Source organism: Triticum aestivum, chromosome 1A (assembly GCF_018294505.1).
Source record: "Triticum aestivum cultivar Chinese Spring chromosome 1A, IWGSC CS RefSeq v2.1, whole genome shotgun sequence".
In the NCBI taxonomy this organism is placed as follows: domain Eukaryota; kingdom Viridiplantae; phylum Streptophyta; class Magnoliopsida; order Poales; family Poaceae; genus Triticum; species Triticum aestivum.
Genome location: NC_057794.1, coordinates 59112546 through 59130831, shown reverse-complemented (window position 1 = coordinate 59130831; position 18286 = coordinate 59112546). Strand labels below are relative to the sequence as shown.

At 46.2% G+C, this 18286-nt stretch overlaps 2 protein-coding genes across 2 annotated transcripts; one reads left to right on the top strand and one right to left on the bottom strand.

Moving 5' to 3' along the window:
* Positions 1-6289: 6289 nt before the first annotated feature.
* Positions 6290-13568, top strand: LOC123189785 (homeobox protein knotted-1-like 10). The gene is made up of 5 exons (XM_044602279.1): positions 6290-6654; positions 6780-6902; positions 6991-7132; positions 12727-12980; positions 13092-13568. Exons 1-5 carry the CDS (start codon positions 6448-6450, stop codon positions 13287-13289), a joined length of 924 nt encoding a protein of 307 aa, XP_044458214.1. The 5' UTR covers positions 6290-6447; the 3' UTR covers positions 13290-13568.
* Positions 13569-15507: 1939 nt separating this feature from the next.
* On the bottom strand, positions 15508-16780 carry LOC606369 (ocs element-binding factor 1). Its single transcript, XM_044602266.1, has one exon. It carries the CDS (start codon positions 16257-16259, stop codon positions 15807-15809), a length of 453 nt encoding a protein of 150 aa, XP_044458201.1. The 5' UTR covers positions 16260-16780; the 3' UTR covers positions 15508-15806.
* Between the last annotated feature and the right edge of the window lie 1506 nt (positions 16781-18286).

The window sequence follows — 18286 nt, the reverse complement described above, 5'->3', positions numbered from 1 at the left end:
CGCCTCCGCACTCCGCTTGCTGGCCGACCACCACCTTCGGTTTAACGTTGAAGGTCTTTAGCCACAGGCCGAAGTGGGGCTTGATGCGGAGGAAGGCCTCGCACACGACGATAAACGCCAAGATGGTGAGTATGAAATTGGGGGCCAGATCGTGGAAGTCCAGCCCGTAGTAGAACATGAGCCCACAGACAAATGGGTGGAGGGGAAATCCCAGCCCGCGGACGAAATGGGTAAGGAATACAACTTTTTTGTGGGGTTCGGGGGTAGGGACGATCTGCCCCGCGTTTGGGAGCCGGTGCGCGATATCTGCGGCCAGGTATCCGGCTTCCCGGAGCTTCGTAATGTTATCCTCCGTAACAGAGGAGACCATCCACTTGCCTCCCACTCCGGACATGTCTGGAGTGGTTTTACGAAGAAAATGCGAACTTGGGCGTTGGAGCTCGAGTGCGCGAGAATGGATGGGCAGGGAAGAAGAAGGCATGGGTGAAAAGGAGGAGTCCTTGTCCCTTTATAAGGGCGGAAGAAACTATGCGCCTCCCCACCCGCCTAGTAAACTCGCTTGTTCCCCAAGCGCCGTGATTGATGGCACGGTTGGGTTACCCACACCCGTAATGATGAGAATCCCGTGATAAGGGGACACGATCTCTTCTTCGACAAGACTTGCCAAGAAAACCGCCCCGCAATATGTGCAGTAGCTGGTTGAGGAAAACGGTTCGAATAATGACCGGGCCATGGCGTGATGTCACGTTATGAAAAGTTGTCGGCAGATTAGATTTGTGGAGATATTATACTCTCTACGATGGTATGTCGAATTTGTTTTGCAGAGCCGGACACTATCCTTGTGTTTGAAATCTTCTATGGAGTATTCGAAGGAAGAACCCGCCTTGCAATGCCGAAGACAATCTGCGCGCCGGACTCATTGTCATTGAAGCCTGGTTCAGGGGCTACTGAGGGAGTCCTGGATTAGGGGGTCCTCGGACAGTCGGACTATATCCTTTGGCCAGAGTGTTGGGCTATGAAGATACAAGATTGAAGACTTCGTCCCGTGTCCGGGTGGGACTCTCCTTTGCGTGGAAGGCAAGCTTGGCAATTCGGATATGTAGATCTCCTCCCCTATAACCGACTCTGTGTAACCCTAGCCCTCTTCGTGTCTATATAAACCGTAGGGTTTAGTCCGTAGGACAAGAATAATCATAATCATAGGCTAGCTTCTAGGGTTTAGCCTCTACGATCTCGTGGTAGATCAACTCTTGTAATACTCATATCATCAAGATCAATCAAGCAGGAAGTAGGGTGTTACCTCCATCAAGAGGGCCCGAACCTGGGTAAACATTGTGTCCCCCGCCTCCTGTTACCATCCGCCTTAGACGCACAGTTCGGGACCCCCTACCCGAGATCCGCCGGTTTTGACACCGACAATGCTTAAGTCCGTCCGAATCATGTTAGCTATTGCCGCATTTTATGATTATGAAATTGGGCAAATAGATGTAAAGACTGCATTCCTGAATGGATTTCTGGAAGAAGAGTTGTATATGATGCAACCTGAAGTTTTTATCGATCCAAAGGGTGCTAACAAAGTGTGCAAGCTCCGGCGATCCATTTATGGACTGGTGCAAGCCTCTCAGAGTTGGAATAAATGTTTTGATAGTGTGATCAAAGCATATGGTTTTATACAGACTTTTGGAGAAGCTTGTATTTACAAGAACATGAGTGGGAGCTCTCTAGCATTTGTAATATTATATGTGGATGACATATTGTTGATTGGAAATGATATAGAATTTCTGGATAGCATAAAAGGATACTTGAATAAGAGTTTTTCGATGAAAGACCTCGGTGAAGCTGCTTACATATTGGGCATCAAGATCTACAAAGATAGATCAAGACGCTTAATTGGACTTTCACAAAGCACATACCTTGACAAAGTTTTGAAGAAGTTCAAAATGGATCAGGCAAAGAAAGGATTCTTACCTGTGTTACAGGGTGTGAAGTTGAGTAAGACTCAATGCCCGACCACTGCAAAAGATAGAGAGAAAATGAAAGATGTTCCCTATGCTTCAGCTATAGGCTCCATCATGTATGCAATGTTGTGTACCAGACCTGATGTGTGCCTTGCTATTAGTTTAGCAGGGAGGTACCAAAGTAATCTAGGAGTGGATTACTAGACAACGGTCAAGAACATCCTGAAATACCTTAAAAGGACTAAGGATATGTTTCTCGTTTATGGAGGTGACAAAGAGCTCATCGTAAATGGTTACATTAATGCAAGCTTTGACACTGATCCGGACAATTCTAAATCACAAACCGGATACGTGTTTATATTGAACGGTGGAGCTGTCAGTTGGATCAGTTCTAAACAAAGTGTCGTGGCGGGATCTACGTGTGATGCGGAGTACATTGCTGCTTCGGAAGCAGCAAATGAAGGAGTCTGGATGAAGGAGTTCATATCCGATCTAGGTGTCATACCTAGTGCATCGAGTCCAATGAAAATCTTTTGTGACAATACTGGTGCAATTGCCTTGGCAAAGGAATCCAGATTTCACAAGAGAACCAAGCACATCAAGAGACGCTTCAATTCCATCCGCGATCAAGTCCAGGTGGGAGACATAGAGATTGCAAGATACATACGGATCTAAATGTTGCAGACCCGTTGACTAAGCCTCTCTCACGAGCAAAACATGATCAGCACCAAGGCTCCATGGGTGTTGGAATCATTACTGTGTAATCTAGATTATTGACTCTAGTGCAAGTGGGAGACTAAAGGAAATATGCACTAGAGGCTATAATAAAGTTATTATTTATTTCCTCATATCATGATAAATGTTTATTATTCATGCTAGAATTTTATTAACCGGAAACTTAGTACATGTGTGAATACATAGACAAATAGAGTGTCACTAGTATGCCTCTACTTGACTAGCTCATTAATCAAAGATGGTTAAGTTTCCTAACCATAGACATGAGTTGTCATTTGATTAATGGGATCCCTTCATTAGGAGAATGATATGATTGACTTGACCCATTCGGTTAGCTTAGCACTTGATCGTTTTAGTTTACTGCTATTGCTTTCTTCATGACTTGTACATGTTCCTATGACTATGAGATTATGTAACTCCCGATTACCGGAGGAACACTTTGTGTGCTACCAAACGTCACAACGTAACTGGGTGATTATAAAGGTTCTCTACAGGTGTCTCCAATGGTACTTGTTGAGTTGGCATAGATCAAGATTAGGATTTGTCACTCTGATTGTCAGAGAGGTATCTCTGGGCCCACTCGGTAATGCACATCACTATAAGCCTTGCAAGCATTGTAACTAATGAGTTAGTTGTGGGATGATGCATTACAGAATGAGTAAAGAGACTTGCCGGTAACGAGATTGAACTAGGTATTGAGATACCGACGATCGAATCTCGGGCAAGTAACATACCGATGACAAAGGGAACAACGTATGATGTTATGCGGTTTGATCGATAAAGATCTTCGTAGAATATGTGGGAGCCAATATGAACATCCAGGTTCCGCTATTGGTTACTGACCGGAGACGTGTCTCGGTCATGTCTACATAGTTCTCGAACCCGTAGGGTCCGCACGCTTAAAGTTCGGTGACGATCGGTATTATGAGTTTTTGTGTTTTGATGTACCGAAGGTAGTTCGGAGTCCCGGATATGATCACAGACATGACGAGGAGTCTCGAAATGGTCGAGACGTAAAGATCGATATATTGGACGACTATATTCGGACACCAGAAGTGTTCCGAGTGATTTCGGAGAAAACCGGAGTGCCGCAGGGTTACCGGACCCCCCCCCCCCCCCGAAGAAATAATGGGCCTTATGGGCCTTAGTGGAGAGAGAGAGGTCTGGCCTAGGGCAGGCCGCGCGCCCCTCCTCCTCTGGTCCCAATTGGACTAGGAGAGGGGGGCGGCGCCCCCCTTTCCTTCTCCCTCTCCCCCTTCCTTTCCCCCTCCTAGTAGGAGTAGGAAAGAGGGGAGTCCTACTCCAACTAGGAGGAGGACTCCTCCTCTTGGCGCACCATAGAGGGCCGGCCGGCCTCCCCCCCCCCCTTGCTCCTTTATATACGGGAGCAAGGGGCACCTCTAGACACACAAGTTGATCATTGATCCCTTAGCCGTGTGCGGTGCCCCCCCTCCACCATAATCCACCTCGATCATATCGTAGCGGTGCTTAGGCGAAGCCCTGCGTCGGTAGCAACATCATCACCATCAACACGCCGTCGTGCTGACGGAACTCTCCCGTGAAGCTCTGCTGGATCGGAGTTCATGGGACGTCATTGAGATGAACGTGTGCTGAACTCGGAGGTGTCGTGCGTTCGGTACTTGGATCGGTCGGATCGTGAAGACGTTCAACTACATCAACCGCGTTCTCATAACGCTTACGCTTACGGTCTATGAGGGTACGTGGATGGTACTCTTCCCTCTCGTTGCTATGCATCACCATGATCTTGCGTGTGCGTAGATTTTTTTTTGAAATTACTACATTCCCCAACAAATACAAAGACCGAAGACTGTACTCGTGTCCGGATAAGACTCTCCTTGGCGTAGAAGGCAAACTTGGTGACCGAATATGTAGATTCCTTCCTTTGTAACAGACCTTATGTAACCCTAGATCCTCCCGGTGTCTATATAAACCGGAGGACTTAGTCCGGATAGAGGAGGCTGATTATCATAGCCATACACGCTAGACCTCTAGGGTTTAGCCATTACGATCTCGAGGTAGATAAACTCTTGTAACATTCATATTCATCAATATCAATCAAGCAGGACGTAGGGTATTACCTCCATAGAAAGGGCCCGAACCTGGGTAAACATCGTGTCCCTTGTCTCATGTTACCATCGACCTTAGACGCACAGTTCGGGACCCCCTACCCGAGATCCGCCGGTTTTGACACCGACAAAGGGCCGCTGAGGTGAGAGGGAGAACCGCCGCGGACCCGGCCTGGCCGGAGTGGGGGGAAGGCCTGACGCCGGTCGACACGATCGTCGGGCTGCTGATGGAGGAGGGTTCTGACCCGGACGAGCAGGCGTAGCTGGCCGGCGACGAGTCAGAGAACATCAAGGAGATTATAGTGGACACCCCGCCCGGGAACGAGGCCGAGGGAGGAACTCATGGGGAGGACGCCCTCCGACCGGCGCGGCGCAGGCGACGCCGGACAGCGCGCCGGGGTCAACGCCGGCCACGGGGCGCCGATAGGAGGCGGCAATACCCTGGTGGTGGTGCCACCGCAAGTCATCATGAACTCGGAGCGAGCGTTGGAGAGCGGGTCCGGTGCCGGCCCGCAGTAGCCCTGGGCGGAGGCCGGCGAGGTTGTCGTCGGACCGCGAACCCGGAGGACACGGCGGTGGAAGCCCCGCGCCAGCAGATCCGGGGAGGCGAGAGCCGTCTGCAAACCTTCGTCCGGGATGATCAAGAGCGGACGCAGGACGTGAAGCGCGTGGTTGCGGTAGAGTCTTCTTGCTCTTCTTGTCTTTGCGGCTGAACAGTGGGGGCGCGCTAGCACCCACTGGGTGTGGAAGTCATCCGTGCAGAATCGATCGATGGCAGTGTTTTAATCCAATCCTCCACCCACGATGTGTTCAATCCCCTCCCTAACTCTCCGATCGCGTGCTCACGTCTAATCTAGCTCGAGTCGAAAGCGGTAAATCTATAGAGAGGGCGAGGACTTACCGCCATGGCCGATGCGCTCTGGTGGAGGTCTGCAGCCGCTTCGGTGGTCGTCGCCGCCGGTGTGAGTTGGAAAGAGGGGAGAGAGCGGTGAGGAAGGAAGGTGAGGGTAATTTATGACGACGTGTCGGGAAACAACGCGACTTCTCAGGACCGCATCCACGCGTGTAACCGCCCACACCCACGTGTTTAGAGTTGCACCGCTTGGGTCTAGCTTCAAAAAATGACCGATTTGAGTGTTTCTCTTCATGCAGACCCAGATATGCTTTAATGTTCGTGTGCTTTAATATTCGTGCTATACAAGCCCAACAGTGAATGCGGGTAACCAGACGGGTTATTTTCTTCCCGTGCGAGCCTGGCTAAAATCAGTGACGAATCTAGCGGGGGGGCTCCGACAGGCTCAAGGCCCCCTCCAAAAATTGGAAAAGAGAAATTACTAGTATTCATATCAGTTTTTTAACCTTATTTGGACTAAAGAATTGAGAGTTTTTAACATTTTCTACACACAGTTCACTTTGAGCACCCCTTCATTTTTCTTTTCCAAGATTCGCCACGGGCTGAAGTATACGCGGGCTACCAAACGATCGGCCGCGCGTGTCCAAGATCACGACCATGCATATGCATGAAGTAGCACAACATCTGTTGTACGAGTATGATTGTATCGCACACGCAAGCGTCGCGCTCTACTACGTGGCGCCGTAGTCGATTGAAATTCTCCAACTGACAAAAAGCATAAGTACAGCATCCACCCTGGGGGAGAAGGAGATCGATGGAGGATCTGTACAGCATCCACCCGGGGATCTCGCGCCGAGGCGAGGGCGACGCGGCCTGCAGCGAGGTGTCAGGGGTCGCCGGTGATGCCAGCTCTCCTCCCCCTCCTCCGCCACCGGCGGATCTGACGGAGCTGATGAAGACGCAGATCGCCGGGCACCGCCGCTACCCCTCCCTCCTCTCCGCCTACATCGAATGCCGCAAGGTCCGTCCGTGTCCAAATCCATTTTGCATGCTGTAGTAGTAGTCCATAAGTAGCTCGAGCTAGCTAGTTCACTCACTCACTCATCGTCCAAGAATTAATTGCCACGTTGATTCTTGATTTGTCAGGTGGGAGCAACGCCGGAGGTAGCCTCGCTGCTGGAGGAGGTCGGCCGGCCAGAGAGGCGTGGCGGAGGCGCCGCCGCCGCCGCCGGGGAGATCGGCCTCGACCCCGAGCTCGACGAGTTCATGGTAGGTACAACAAGTTCACGGCAGCTAACTCCCCTTATCCTCGCGCGCTAGCTCTTGCTGGTTATTACATGTGGAGATGACGATGCAGGAGGCGTACTGCCGGCTGCTGTCGCGGTACAAGGTGGAGCTGTCCCGGCCGTTGGACGAAGCCGCTTCCTTCCTCACCACCATCCGCTCGCAGTTCAAGAAGCTCTGCGGCGGCGGAGCCACCGCCACCTCGCCGCACTCCGGTATAAAATCCGCATGCATATTATGCATACATGCATTGCATCTCGCGCCTTGATTTTCTCCGGCTAGCCGCAGTCCTCTGCAGCCTTGGATTCGATTGTGTGAAAGTGTTTGATGCTTTGTGTGTGAATGTGGCTTTGATGAGTGTTCTTGATAGGTTAAATCGTGTCCATGCCAATGGGGCGCAGGCGTGTCAGACGACGGGACATCGTGTAGGGTTTTGTCCAAGGTTCCATCGTCCTTGTAGCTCAGCCTACCTATGCATGCTTCTCTCTCCATATCTCTCTCCAGATCCTTTTCACTCTCTCTCTCTCTCTCTCTAGAGGCTAGTGAGGTACTAGGAGTAGCTGCTACCCTACTACTTGTAGACTTTGCAGGCTGGGCTGGTGATGGAACTTGAGAGAGAGCTAGGCTGGGAAAGAAAGAATCTTGCTCTTGCATGCTGGTTAATCACTGGTTCCCAATGGCGAAGCTTTTTTTTATTGTTGCTGTGGGGGCAAGTGTGAATCTTCTTGTTGATCATTCACGGAACTTTATTTTGTTTCGTCAGTGCTTGATATGATAGCTTGGTTGAATTACTTCTGGTAAGTAAATATAGTATTGTTTGTTCGTTTTTGTTTGACATAGAGATGAAAATTAACAAAGTTTCATCTAACTCCTACACTACTTGATTAATCAAAAGAAAAGAAAAAACCTACAAATCTCCGGGTAAAATCCAACGGTATAGAAGTTAGATGAAACATATTTATTTCTCATCTACTTGAGAGCTAGACACACGCTTGTTTGTTTCTGTTTTGACAGCCTCGGGGATTATTTTTTAACGAAATCTCATTTGAAGATAATGGGCTGAAGATTTTTTTCAGACGCGCGTTATAGACTTACAAATTACTAAGGGCATCTCCAACGCCGTCCATCAAAAGATGAACACCCCAAATGTTCAAGGACACGTCCAGACGCCTCCGTGGACAACGTATAGGGGGAGGCCATCCAACCCTATACATCAAATGTCCGCCCTTGGTCTTTTTTTCCCTATATTCAGAGCACATAAAATAATTAAAGATAAATGGCAGCCTTTGTCCATAATTATGCTGTGCAAATATTCTGATGCAACAACAATTCAAATATAAATATATCAATTCAAACATGAAGTCTTTCAATAAAATAATTCAAAATTGTATTCAACTTATTCGGATATATTTTTGACTCCTCCCCTCGAATAGTCAACAAATGCTCAACTAGATAATTCTGAAACTGCTCATGAGTTGCTCGATGCCGAATTTGTTGATGCATTTGGATAAATTCCTGAAACGTCACCAAATTATGCTTTGGAAGTTCGATAGAAATACTCCATGGCCGAATCCATCGTGTTTGCTTCAAAGTAAACAACAAAAACATCCATAAATTTGGCTATGGCATTTGGCCGAACACTTGCCAGGCACGATGTCCGCCATGGAAAGAAATGTGCAGGGGCGGAGGGTACCTGGGCGGCGGCCAGACCAAGGATGGAAGGGAGGTGTAGGCAAGTCGGGGCTGGAGCCTGGCTGGAGCGATGGAGGTCCGACAAGGTCTGGGCGGCGGAGTAGGTGGTACAGCGGCAACGTCGGTCTCGGACTACGCAAATACACAACAAGGGCGGAGGGACGGATTGAGAAAAGCGGGGCTCCGAGTTGGGTTTTTGTGTGGGTGGTGTCCGAGTCTGACGTGGCGGCTGTCCAAACATCCGCAAACCATCCCCAGCTTTGCTTCCGATTTGCGGGAATTCAGATGTGCGGACCGGTCTGCAGACATTTGCTGCACGACGCTGGATGGCACAAAGTGTTCGGACCGCGCGGTCTGGATATTTAGGGGCGTGTTGATGGACTGAGTTGGAGATGCCCTAAGTAGGAGATGTATCTTGTAATTGCAGTTTCAATCGTAGGATTTTATCTTAATTTCTTGTTTACGAACTTAAGTGGTTAACAATTAACAAGGCTATGGTGTTGTTTTAGCCTGGAGCAATTGTTTCTTAAGCCATTCTACATCTACAAATCTATCAATATTTCCAGAGATTTCTCATAAAAATACATATTTTAGCAAAACAATTTGTAAAAAAACACATTTTACATAGCATATTAGAAAGCCAAGGTTTTAGCATTTGTGGTGGTGTTGAAAAACTAGGCCCACTAGCTATCCAATGCTTAATGTCAGCTTGTTAGCATTGTATTATGTGGAAAGTTGTTTTCTACAGAATATAAATGCTAACAAGCTGGCAAAGCTATATCTAAGAAGGTGCAAGTTATGTCAAATCCATACTTAAAAGTATGGTTTTGTGCACTTGTTATGTCACAGATATCATAGTTATGCGAAATATACGTTCTCAAAAGTGTGGCCTTGATTTGCATTCTTGGGAAAAAGAAAAGGGGTTTGTATGAATTACTCATCTTTCCATCATGAATATGTGAGTCTGGAGTAGTGAAAACACACAAGGTTTTTGGAACTTCAGATGTTCAATAAAGTTAGAAGGAAATTTTGTCATCATGATGGCTGGGACATATTAAACATGTTATTGGTCTTATATATACCACATATCAAACAATTGTTCTTGTGGCCAAAACAGTTGCGGTTTTGTTTTTTCCACCTTCTAATATATTTGGCACCCAAGTAGAAATGTACTGGGTACCAGTGGCGGAGCTTCAACGGGATTTGACAGGTGTCTAAATGAACCTTTAAGCGGAGTTGGGGATTGTGGGGGGGGGGGGGGGGGCGTAATCTGTTGTATTATGTCAAATTTGACCCCAAATAGTTTTAGATATGAGGTGTTAATATAAGGAAATACTTTTCCTGGGGGGGCATGGCCCACTCTGGCCCGCACTAAGCTCTGCCACTGCTGGGTACTACAAAGGAGCATGAAACATGATCATCATGTATATAGTGAAATTTCCTAGTTTTCTATCAAATTTACCAGTTTTAACAAAAACTGTGGCAAGTTAGTCTGCGTGCATGTTAAATCACTAACTCCATAGTCCATACAAGTTGTGCTTCGTGATGTGTAGCCTATCTACCTAGTTAATATATAGATATAAAGGAACACACAATGACTTGGTTGAAGCTTATGATAAGACTGAGTTAATGATGCCATATGAAACTGGTGTGACAATGCTTAAGTAGAAATACTATATTTATCTTTGTTTGTTTGGTCTAGGTAGGTCACATGTACTCCCTCCGTTCCAAAATAGATGACTCAACTTTATACTAAGTTTAGTACAAAGTTGGGTCATCTATTTTGGAACGGAGGGAGTATGAGCTATGACTAAATAGCTGACTATGTTCACAATAGTTCAAACTAGTATGGTAAGTGCTCACACGATAGTCCTGAAGAATGCATAGCAGTATGCATAGTTTGCTTGGATTCAAGAAAGCCATTAGTGTGTCTATTCTGATTTTATTCAAGAATGCCGGGTTGTGCCTAATTTGTGCACCCAACATGTGATTCTAATTATGGTTTCAGCCCCCATATATTTTGACTTTGCTAATTGAGCTGGTCATCTTTTAGTGTCTACTCAATGTGTCCCCTCCATCAATTCTGGTGTGAGAAACAATGTTAGAATGATCTGCTAAGCATGTCATCATTCAAAATGTCACATTGCACCGCATAGTACACAGTTTTTTATGATAGTACTCCCTCTGTAAAGAAATATAAGAGCATTTAGATGTTTAGATTGATCTAAGCGCTCTTATATTCCTTTACAGAGGGAGTACTTCAATTTCAACAGAGGTGCTCATAGGGGTAGGGTGTGTGTGTTCATTGGGGTGAGTATGCGTGTGTGTGTGTGTGTGTGTATGTGGACATCTATGTCTGTACTCTGTTTCTCAAAAAAAATAGGCCGCTGGTTAGTCCGGCAGGTACTTCAATGAAGATGCCCTATTGTTAGAACTTTGAAATATGCACAACTCAAATGCTAAAATGAAGCAGGTGCACAGTAATATTGTCTAGCTAGATTATTTACATCCAAATATTCTTTTTTATTACATGACCTGCCAATGTGCTTATGAGAATTGGATTCTTTCTCTTTTTTTTTGCAGCTAAAAAATTTAAGTGTTGGAATCTCAGATAGCCATATGGGTATTGTCACCTACGTAATTCAATTCGGCTCCTGGGAGCACATGCTCCCCGGCGCTAAAAATGTTTTTTTCCAAATGTCAAAAACATCTGAAAACTTTTATAGGGGGAAAGCTTAACCATTTTGACCCATGCAAAAAGAAGTCAAACACCAAATGTTACATTTAATTATTTTTTCACTGACGAAGCATTGCTAACCTGTTTCGCATGAAAATTCTGAAGCAGGCTTGCTACAATAACATGAACATCTATAAGAAAATCAGAATTTTTAAATTTTATTTACTAGCTGTTTTGAATTTACTGTACATCCAGGAGCATATGCTCCCTAGAGCCAAAACGGAAACCCAATTCTGCTCCTGGGCTCATCTGCTCCATTTTTATGTCGCCGCTAGATTTTTTATTATTTTTTATTATTACACCCTAGAGCGTCAACCTCAAGTTCATTAACATCAACCAACCCCGATGTGGTTTGTATGAGCCCAGCCGCTATGTGTCAAATTAAACAAAGCTGTAGTTCCGAGTGCTTCTAATTGGACACTGAGCTCTCTCTCTTTCGTAAACCGCTTCTTAAGGTCGAAGATGTTAAAAATCAAATAAGCCTAGATAATACACAAAATGCCTCTTATCTTTTTGGCTTTGCAAATTCTTGAAGTCTCAACTGATGACCAAACAGGCACTACAAATTCCAATCGTAACCATAGTTGCATCCATAAATTAGATAGGTTGAAGTTGTTTTTTCTGATGCCTCAGTTGGTTCGAAAAAAGGTTACTTTTTCCTGAACTTAAGCTTCAGAAGTTACGACTTGTACTAATGAAGCTCACTCACAATATAAAAGAGCTATTTGCCTACATAGACTTGATTGTAGTACAGAAAGTGTTTCCTACTGAGACAGCAGCTGTAGGAATAGCTCCACAAAACGTCAGTCATGCCGAAAGAATGCTTATATAGTCTCTGTTTCCCGAAGCACAAGCTGAACTAATCAGTTTGGCTCTAGCTGTGAACCATTGTTCATTCATGTAGGGTTGATAGATAAAAGTGGCCTGATTTTCATCCCATTTTCTTAGACTGACTGGGTTTTCAGACTAATACTTGCTACTACAGATTTATTAACCAATCGATAATCAAGTTTCATTCATTTCAGTGCTCTTTTAGAAGTATATTTCTAGATACACTGCATAGCACATTCTTATGGAGAAACTTCCAGTTCTGAAGCTCCTTCGATCGTCTTTTCTTGAGACATTTTCCAGAAGATTTTCTGCATGCAGATTCCCATATTGTTGTTTGTTAAGTATCCAGCAGCACCTTTGGGTTCTGAATGTGCTTCTGTGCGTGTAGTTTCTGTGCAACCAAGTGATTATCTGCACTTGTCTGCTTATCGATGTTGTCCTGTTCTAGTTCTGTCTGTGCACTGTATTACTGCCATGCAACCTGATACTGATGCCACACATCATTTTGTCTAAATGCATGTCTGATTTGGGGTGTCTCCATGATGCAAGATGAAATGGTGGAGTCATCGGAGGACGAGCCATGCTCAGGGGACACCGGTGCATCCGACGCCGGCATGCAAGAGCAGAGCTCCCGGTTGGCCGACCGCGAGCTCAGGGAGATGCTGCTCAACAAGTACAGCGGCTGCCTCAGCCACCTCCGGACCGAGTTCCTGAAGAAGAGGAAGAAAGGGAAGCTCCCCAAGGATGCTCGGCTTGCTCTCGTGGACTGGTGGAACACACACTACCGCTGGCCTTACCCGACGGTACATGCCGCGCCTCGCGCTTTTTCTTCCGGCAATGACATCTCCCACCCCTGCTGCATCAAACCTTGATCGACGATCATCATTCATGGATAGATACCGTGATGTTCGCAGGAAGATGATAAGGTGAGGCTCGCCGCCATGACTGGCCTCGACCCGAGGCAGATCAACAACTGGTTCGTCAACCAGAGGAAGCGGCATTGGAAGCCGTCGGAGGACATGCGATTCGCGCTCATGGAAGGCGTTACCGGAGGAGGAGGGGGGTCCTCTTACGACACGACACTCTGCTTCGGCACGGACAGCATGAGATAGTTGCTCATTTCCCGCGGGCATGAAGCTCTTCTGCACACGGTGGTTGTGTGACTAGCAAGGAAGGGGTACATCAAACGATGAATAGCCCCATGATCATTTTCTCAATCATTGTGTACGTATGTAGTACATGGGCGCTGCAAGGGAAAACTTTTCTGAAACTACTACTACAGGGTGACCTGTGATCAGATTGTCTGTATCCCCCGGGATTGCCAGTGAAATCACACTGGATATGGAGGAATCAAAGGCAATGTGAATAAGTATCAGTTTATTTTTTTTCCATCTTTGAAAGTATATACATAAATCGTATGTCACTGTCTTTGCTGTGGCAAATTTTGCTACAGCTATTGACAAAAAAACAAAGAGATTGGGTTCCTGTGGCGGCTCAGGATATATACCAGCTGATTTTTAAGACCGAAGATATCGTTATTTGCTTTACCTCCATTATTGTTTTTTAAGGAAAACCTCCATTATTGTTGCTACAGTTCTTGTCAATCATTAGCCGGAACTAAATTTGGGTTTGGCCCAGCTGAAATTCGGCCTGAACAGTAGAAGTACCCAGTTTAGAGCCCATAGGAAAGTAAGGATATTTTTCTTCAGAGAAGGCATCATGGCTTCAACCTTCAAACAACAGTTACACAAGTTAAGCTGTAATGGGATTTCGTCGACCAACAATGAACCAAACCTACTAATTCATGGGCCACCTCGTTCGTGTCTCTTGCGGCACTGGTTGAATTCTACCCCCAAAAAAAGCCTTAATTGGCATGTCCATAAGAAAGTAGAAATTCCGCTAAAAAATCGAAGTAGGATACTCCTAAAATGAAATAAAAGGAAATTAAGGTGCCATTTTCCCCCTAAAAAAGCAATTGTCTTGCGGATCCACATTACAAGACATCAAATTACAACATTTTTTAGGGTAATACCAATTTACAACTGAATGACAAGCCCGACACACTATGGAAAGTCTTCTTTTCTACACTGTCAACACTCAATAGAACGGAATTCGATGCGCTCCACCACTCCACCATCGGCTGCAAAATCCGATTTTAGGTTGGCTGGGGAGATCAAATCATATATGTACATTTGGCTTCAACACACGAAAAGACAGAAGCATCAATTGTGTCAAAAACCAAGATCATAAATGACGCCAAAAAAACCACCAAGGAAGAAGAAACCCTCATACACGATCTATACAATATTCCACCATCACCAACAAGAGCAAAGGGTCATTGAAGGAATGAGTAATCTAGTGTAAAGATTCAATCAATCAAATCCAAAAATCACTAGCTCCATGACTAGTGAGGAACCAAGAGAGCCATATTCCACACGGCGCAACCTCCTTCACCATCGTGCCACTACTTCAGACACGCAAGGCATGTACATCCACCTAGGGGTGGATTAACTAGTTGCTCGGCTTGTTAAGCTCGATATGCTTAATGAGCGAAACCATGCCCAACTATATTTGTTTAAAGTTCATGAGCTCTTGTTAGTACGGGTTACCCCTTTTGCTTTGGGTGCAAGGTATAAGGGCCTACAGGACAGTGGTGCGGCTATGATTTTATCAAGGGAGATAGTGACATGGGAGGAGATGTCCTCCTAGTTATTAGTCTGGAATGAGTCGATTCGATGGAATAGAAAGCCCGAGATGCCATTAAACGTTGTCATTTAAGATAAAAAAATATGCATTGTGCTGTATTAGGAGCCTAACAAGTGTGTTGTGTTGTATTAGGGGCTTAAAATTTGGTCGTGCAATTCGGTAGCTTGTTAGGTAAGCTCATTAAGTTTAACGAGCTAAAACCAATGATCGACTCACTTTGTTAAGAAGCAAACTAGAAGCTTGACGCCTTAATGGACCAATCTAATACTAATTTTTTATGAATGAAAACTGCGTGTTCTAAACAGAAGCTAATCACAATCAACGCAAATTTCCAAGAAAAGATCAGGCTCGCAATTTTTTCATCAAAAGTATCCGTACAGCAGCAAATGCTAGAGCATGGCGTCTCCACTATGGCCTTATAGCAATTCTCCGCTCATCACAGGTTCAAAGCACATATATCAGGTACAAAGGAGTGCATTGATACTTTCAGATACAATCTCTGGGTAATCTACTTTTGGCAAAAGGGGTATATCATACTTACAAACGTAACATAATCAGCACTCAACAATCAACTTGGGTCATTTCATAAAATTCAATCAAACGCTTGCCAAAGTAACACATAGCTAAATAACTGCAAACATATATAGGTTCCATGTCAAGATGTTATTACAAATCAACCCAAAGATAGGCACAATCCATTTGTGCTCCGCCACACATCAATGACATTGTTCTTATCCATATCCACTGGCTAGGACAATAGGAAGATTACAATCACAAAATAAGTACTAATGATGGTCTAGGATTACCATAATTAAACATGAAGCAAACAAACTAGTAGTACTAGCATTCTTCAGCAGCAGCAGCAGTAATCATCAACCTTATCCACGGTGGCGCAATGTCGCCGTGGCATGACTTGTCTTGGCTCAGAACTGGAACGCGTCAGGCATGCCGCCGGCGGTGGCCAGCTGGGGCGCGAACGGGGACTGCCATGGGCGGAGCAGCGGGTCAGGGATCTCCGGGATGTCCACGGGCGCGCCGGCCACCTGGAAGATCTCCAGGACGCCGCCGAGCGCCTGCAGCCGGCCGGCGAGCTCGCCGTGGCGCGCGCGGAGCACGGCGTTCTCGCCGTCCACCTTGGTCAGCTCGGTCGTGTAGGCGCCGATCTGGGCCTCCACGCGCTTGTTCTCGGCCTGGAGGCGGCTGGCCTCGGCGATGAGCTCCTCCATCCGCTGCTGCTTGCGAGCGCGGGACCGCCTCGCCGACTCCCTGTTGGACAGCATCCTCTTGCGCTTGCGCTCGTCACCGGCGGAGCCGCTGCCGCTGCCGCCGTCGATGTTGCTCTCGGGGCTGGAGCTCCGGCGCGACGGCGACGACATGGTCGGTCGGGTTCTTGATCCAAGAACCAGAAAAGAGATCTCTTTTCTTTGATGGTGGGGAGGAAGAAGGCAAGAAAGTGGAAGAAACGAGGCTGGATCTAATCAACTAGAGGCTGGATGGATGCGGCGTTGTCGGGGGGCGAGGAGTTCATGAGAAGTCGTAGAACCAGTAGAGGAAGGCGACGGAGAAGGAGTGGGAGCGGCAGCGGACGCGCAGCTTCATCGGGGGACGGCGGCCGTCAGAGGAAGGGGAGGGTAAACATGGGTGGTGCGGGGAGGCTCTCTAGATCGAATCTGCGACGAACTCCTCCCGAGACCAAGGAGTTGAGGCTAGAATAGGACAGAGCTCAGGGGCTTATTTGCAACGGAACAGGGAGTAGACTCTTAAGGAAAACCAAACTACAGGGACTGAAATAAGAAGGGGAAGGGAGAAAGCAGGACTTAGCTGCGAATCGAAGGCAACTCCGGGGGCTCTAATGCATAAGCAGGTAGAGACGATGGGGAAGGTTTCTAAGCGCTGGGAGAGGGTCTATTTATAGGTGGAGTGGAGGGCATTCTGGGTATTTTTGGAAATGGGAAGGTGGGCGGCATTTTCTGGAGGACAACCTGTCATGGGCTATTTTTTAACTTTTAAGATATTTATTGCACTTTTGCAATTCCACGCTCAGGAAAGTAGGATATTTGATATATCTCCATCTAGTTGCGCCGAAATCCTACCACGCAGACATCGGTTAATGCAGAGTGGTAAATGATAAAAAAAATGATGTTTACAACTTTTTGTTGGCCCGGCGTCTAGGCAATAGATGGGTCATTTCAGATGCAGCATAGGATATTCTCAACTAATCAACCAAAGGCGGGTGAATAAGCTTTGTAAAAAATGTAAATAAGTTTGCTTGAATCCGCGGAGAGAATGCGATTTCAGAAGCTTGTATGTAGAGCCCAGGACAATTTCTATATGGCTGTACATGTGGTGTGGCAAACTCTTTGCATCCATTACAAAATTTGAAAGATATATTCCATTTTACGTAAACTTTAGAGAAAAGATGCATTCAATAAGCTCATTCTAGAGAAACAAACGTAAGGAAAATCAAAACCAATTGTGAACCAACAAATCGTTGTAAAAGGCATTGATGCATTTGCACCCAATCTTCGGAAACAATCTAAGAAATCGGGTATTTAACGAGGGGGGGAACGCAAAAGCGACACGTGAGGGAAGCAGCCCATTGATTGACCAAACCGAAACGATGGACGCGGCCAAAAAAGCTGTGACCCGTGGACCCCTTCACGCCTTCACGCACATGCCCCCAGCTGTTGCTGGCCATTAAAGTCCTCCCAAACTTTGCAAATATCTAATCGACAACTAATTCCCACTACTATTAACCAAAAAAACCAAAAAAAAAAGGTAGTGCCAAATTTGCCCACGGATTACATGTTTCAAATGCAATCCATATCCTCCATGGCAGGGGAAGACGGCAGGAAGACGTCCAACCAAGACCAAGGCCAAGAAGCGTGCAGCGTCGGTCGACCGGTTGATGTCACGCATATAATAAAATCGCCTCAAAACCGGCAGAGAGCAAACGCAGAGCAGCTGTTTTGGTTGTGAAAACAGAGGTTAGATCGTGAATCATTGACCAACGCACCTACTTCGTCAAAGAATAATAATCACTTTACTACACATAGAAAAATTTGGAACGAGCTTTATTTCCAGAGGCGTAATAGCTGTTTACTGTAGTTCATATGCATGAAAAATATGTCAGTAAATCGCGAGGAATGCATTATAAATTTATATATTGTGTAAATAATTTCCATACGTGAAAAAAGTTAATGAGTGAAAAGAATCAGCACCAATGTGTATCCGGATTGGCTGAGGTTGACAGGGCCCTTCTTTTCCTGGAGCATATTCCAGCTCTAGATGCCCACCTCTTTCCTAGTCTTGTCTCTTGGAGTTTATCTCTTGAAGCTAGGCTAAACCCGGTCTAAGAGCAAAAGGAGAAGAAGAAAAAAGAACGTCCTCGAAACTATCTGCC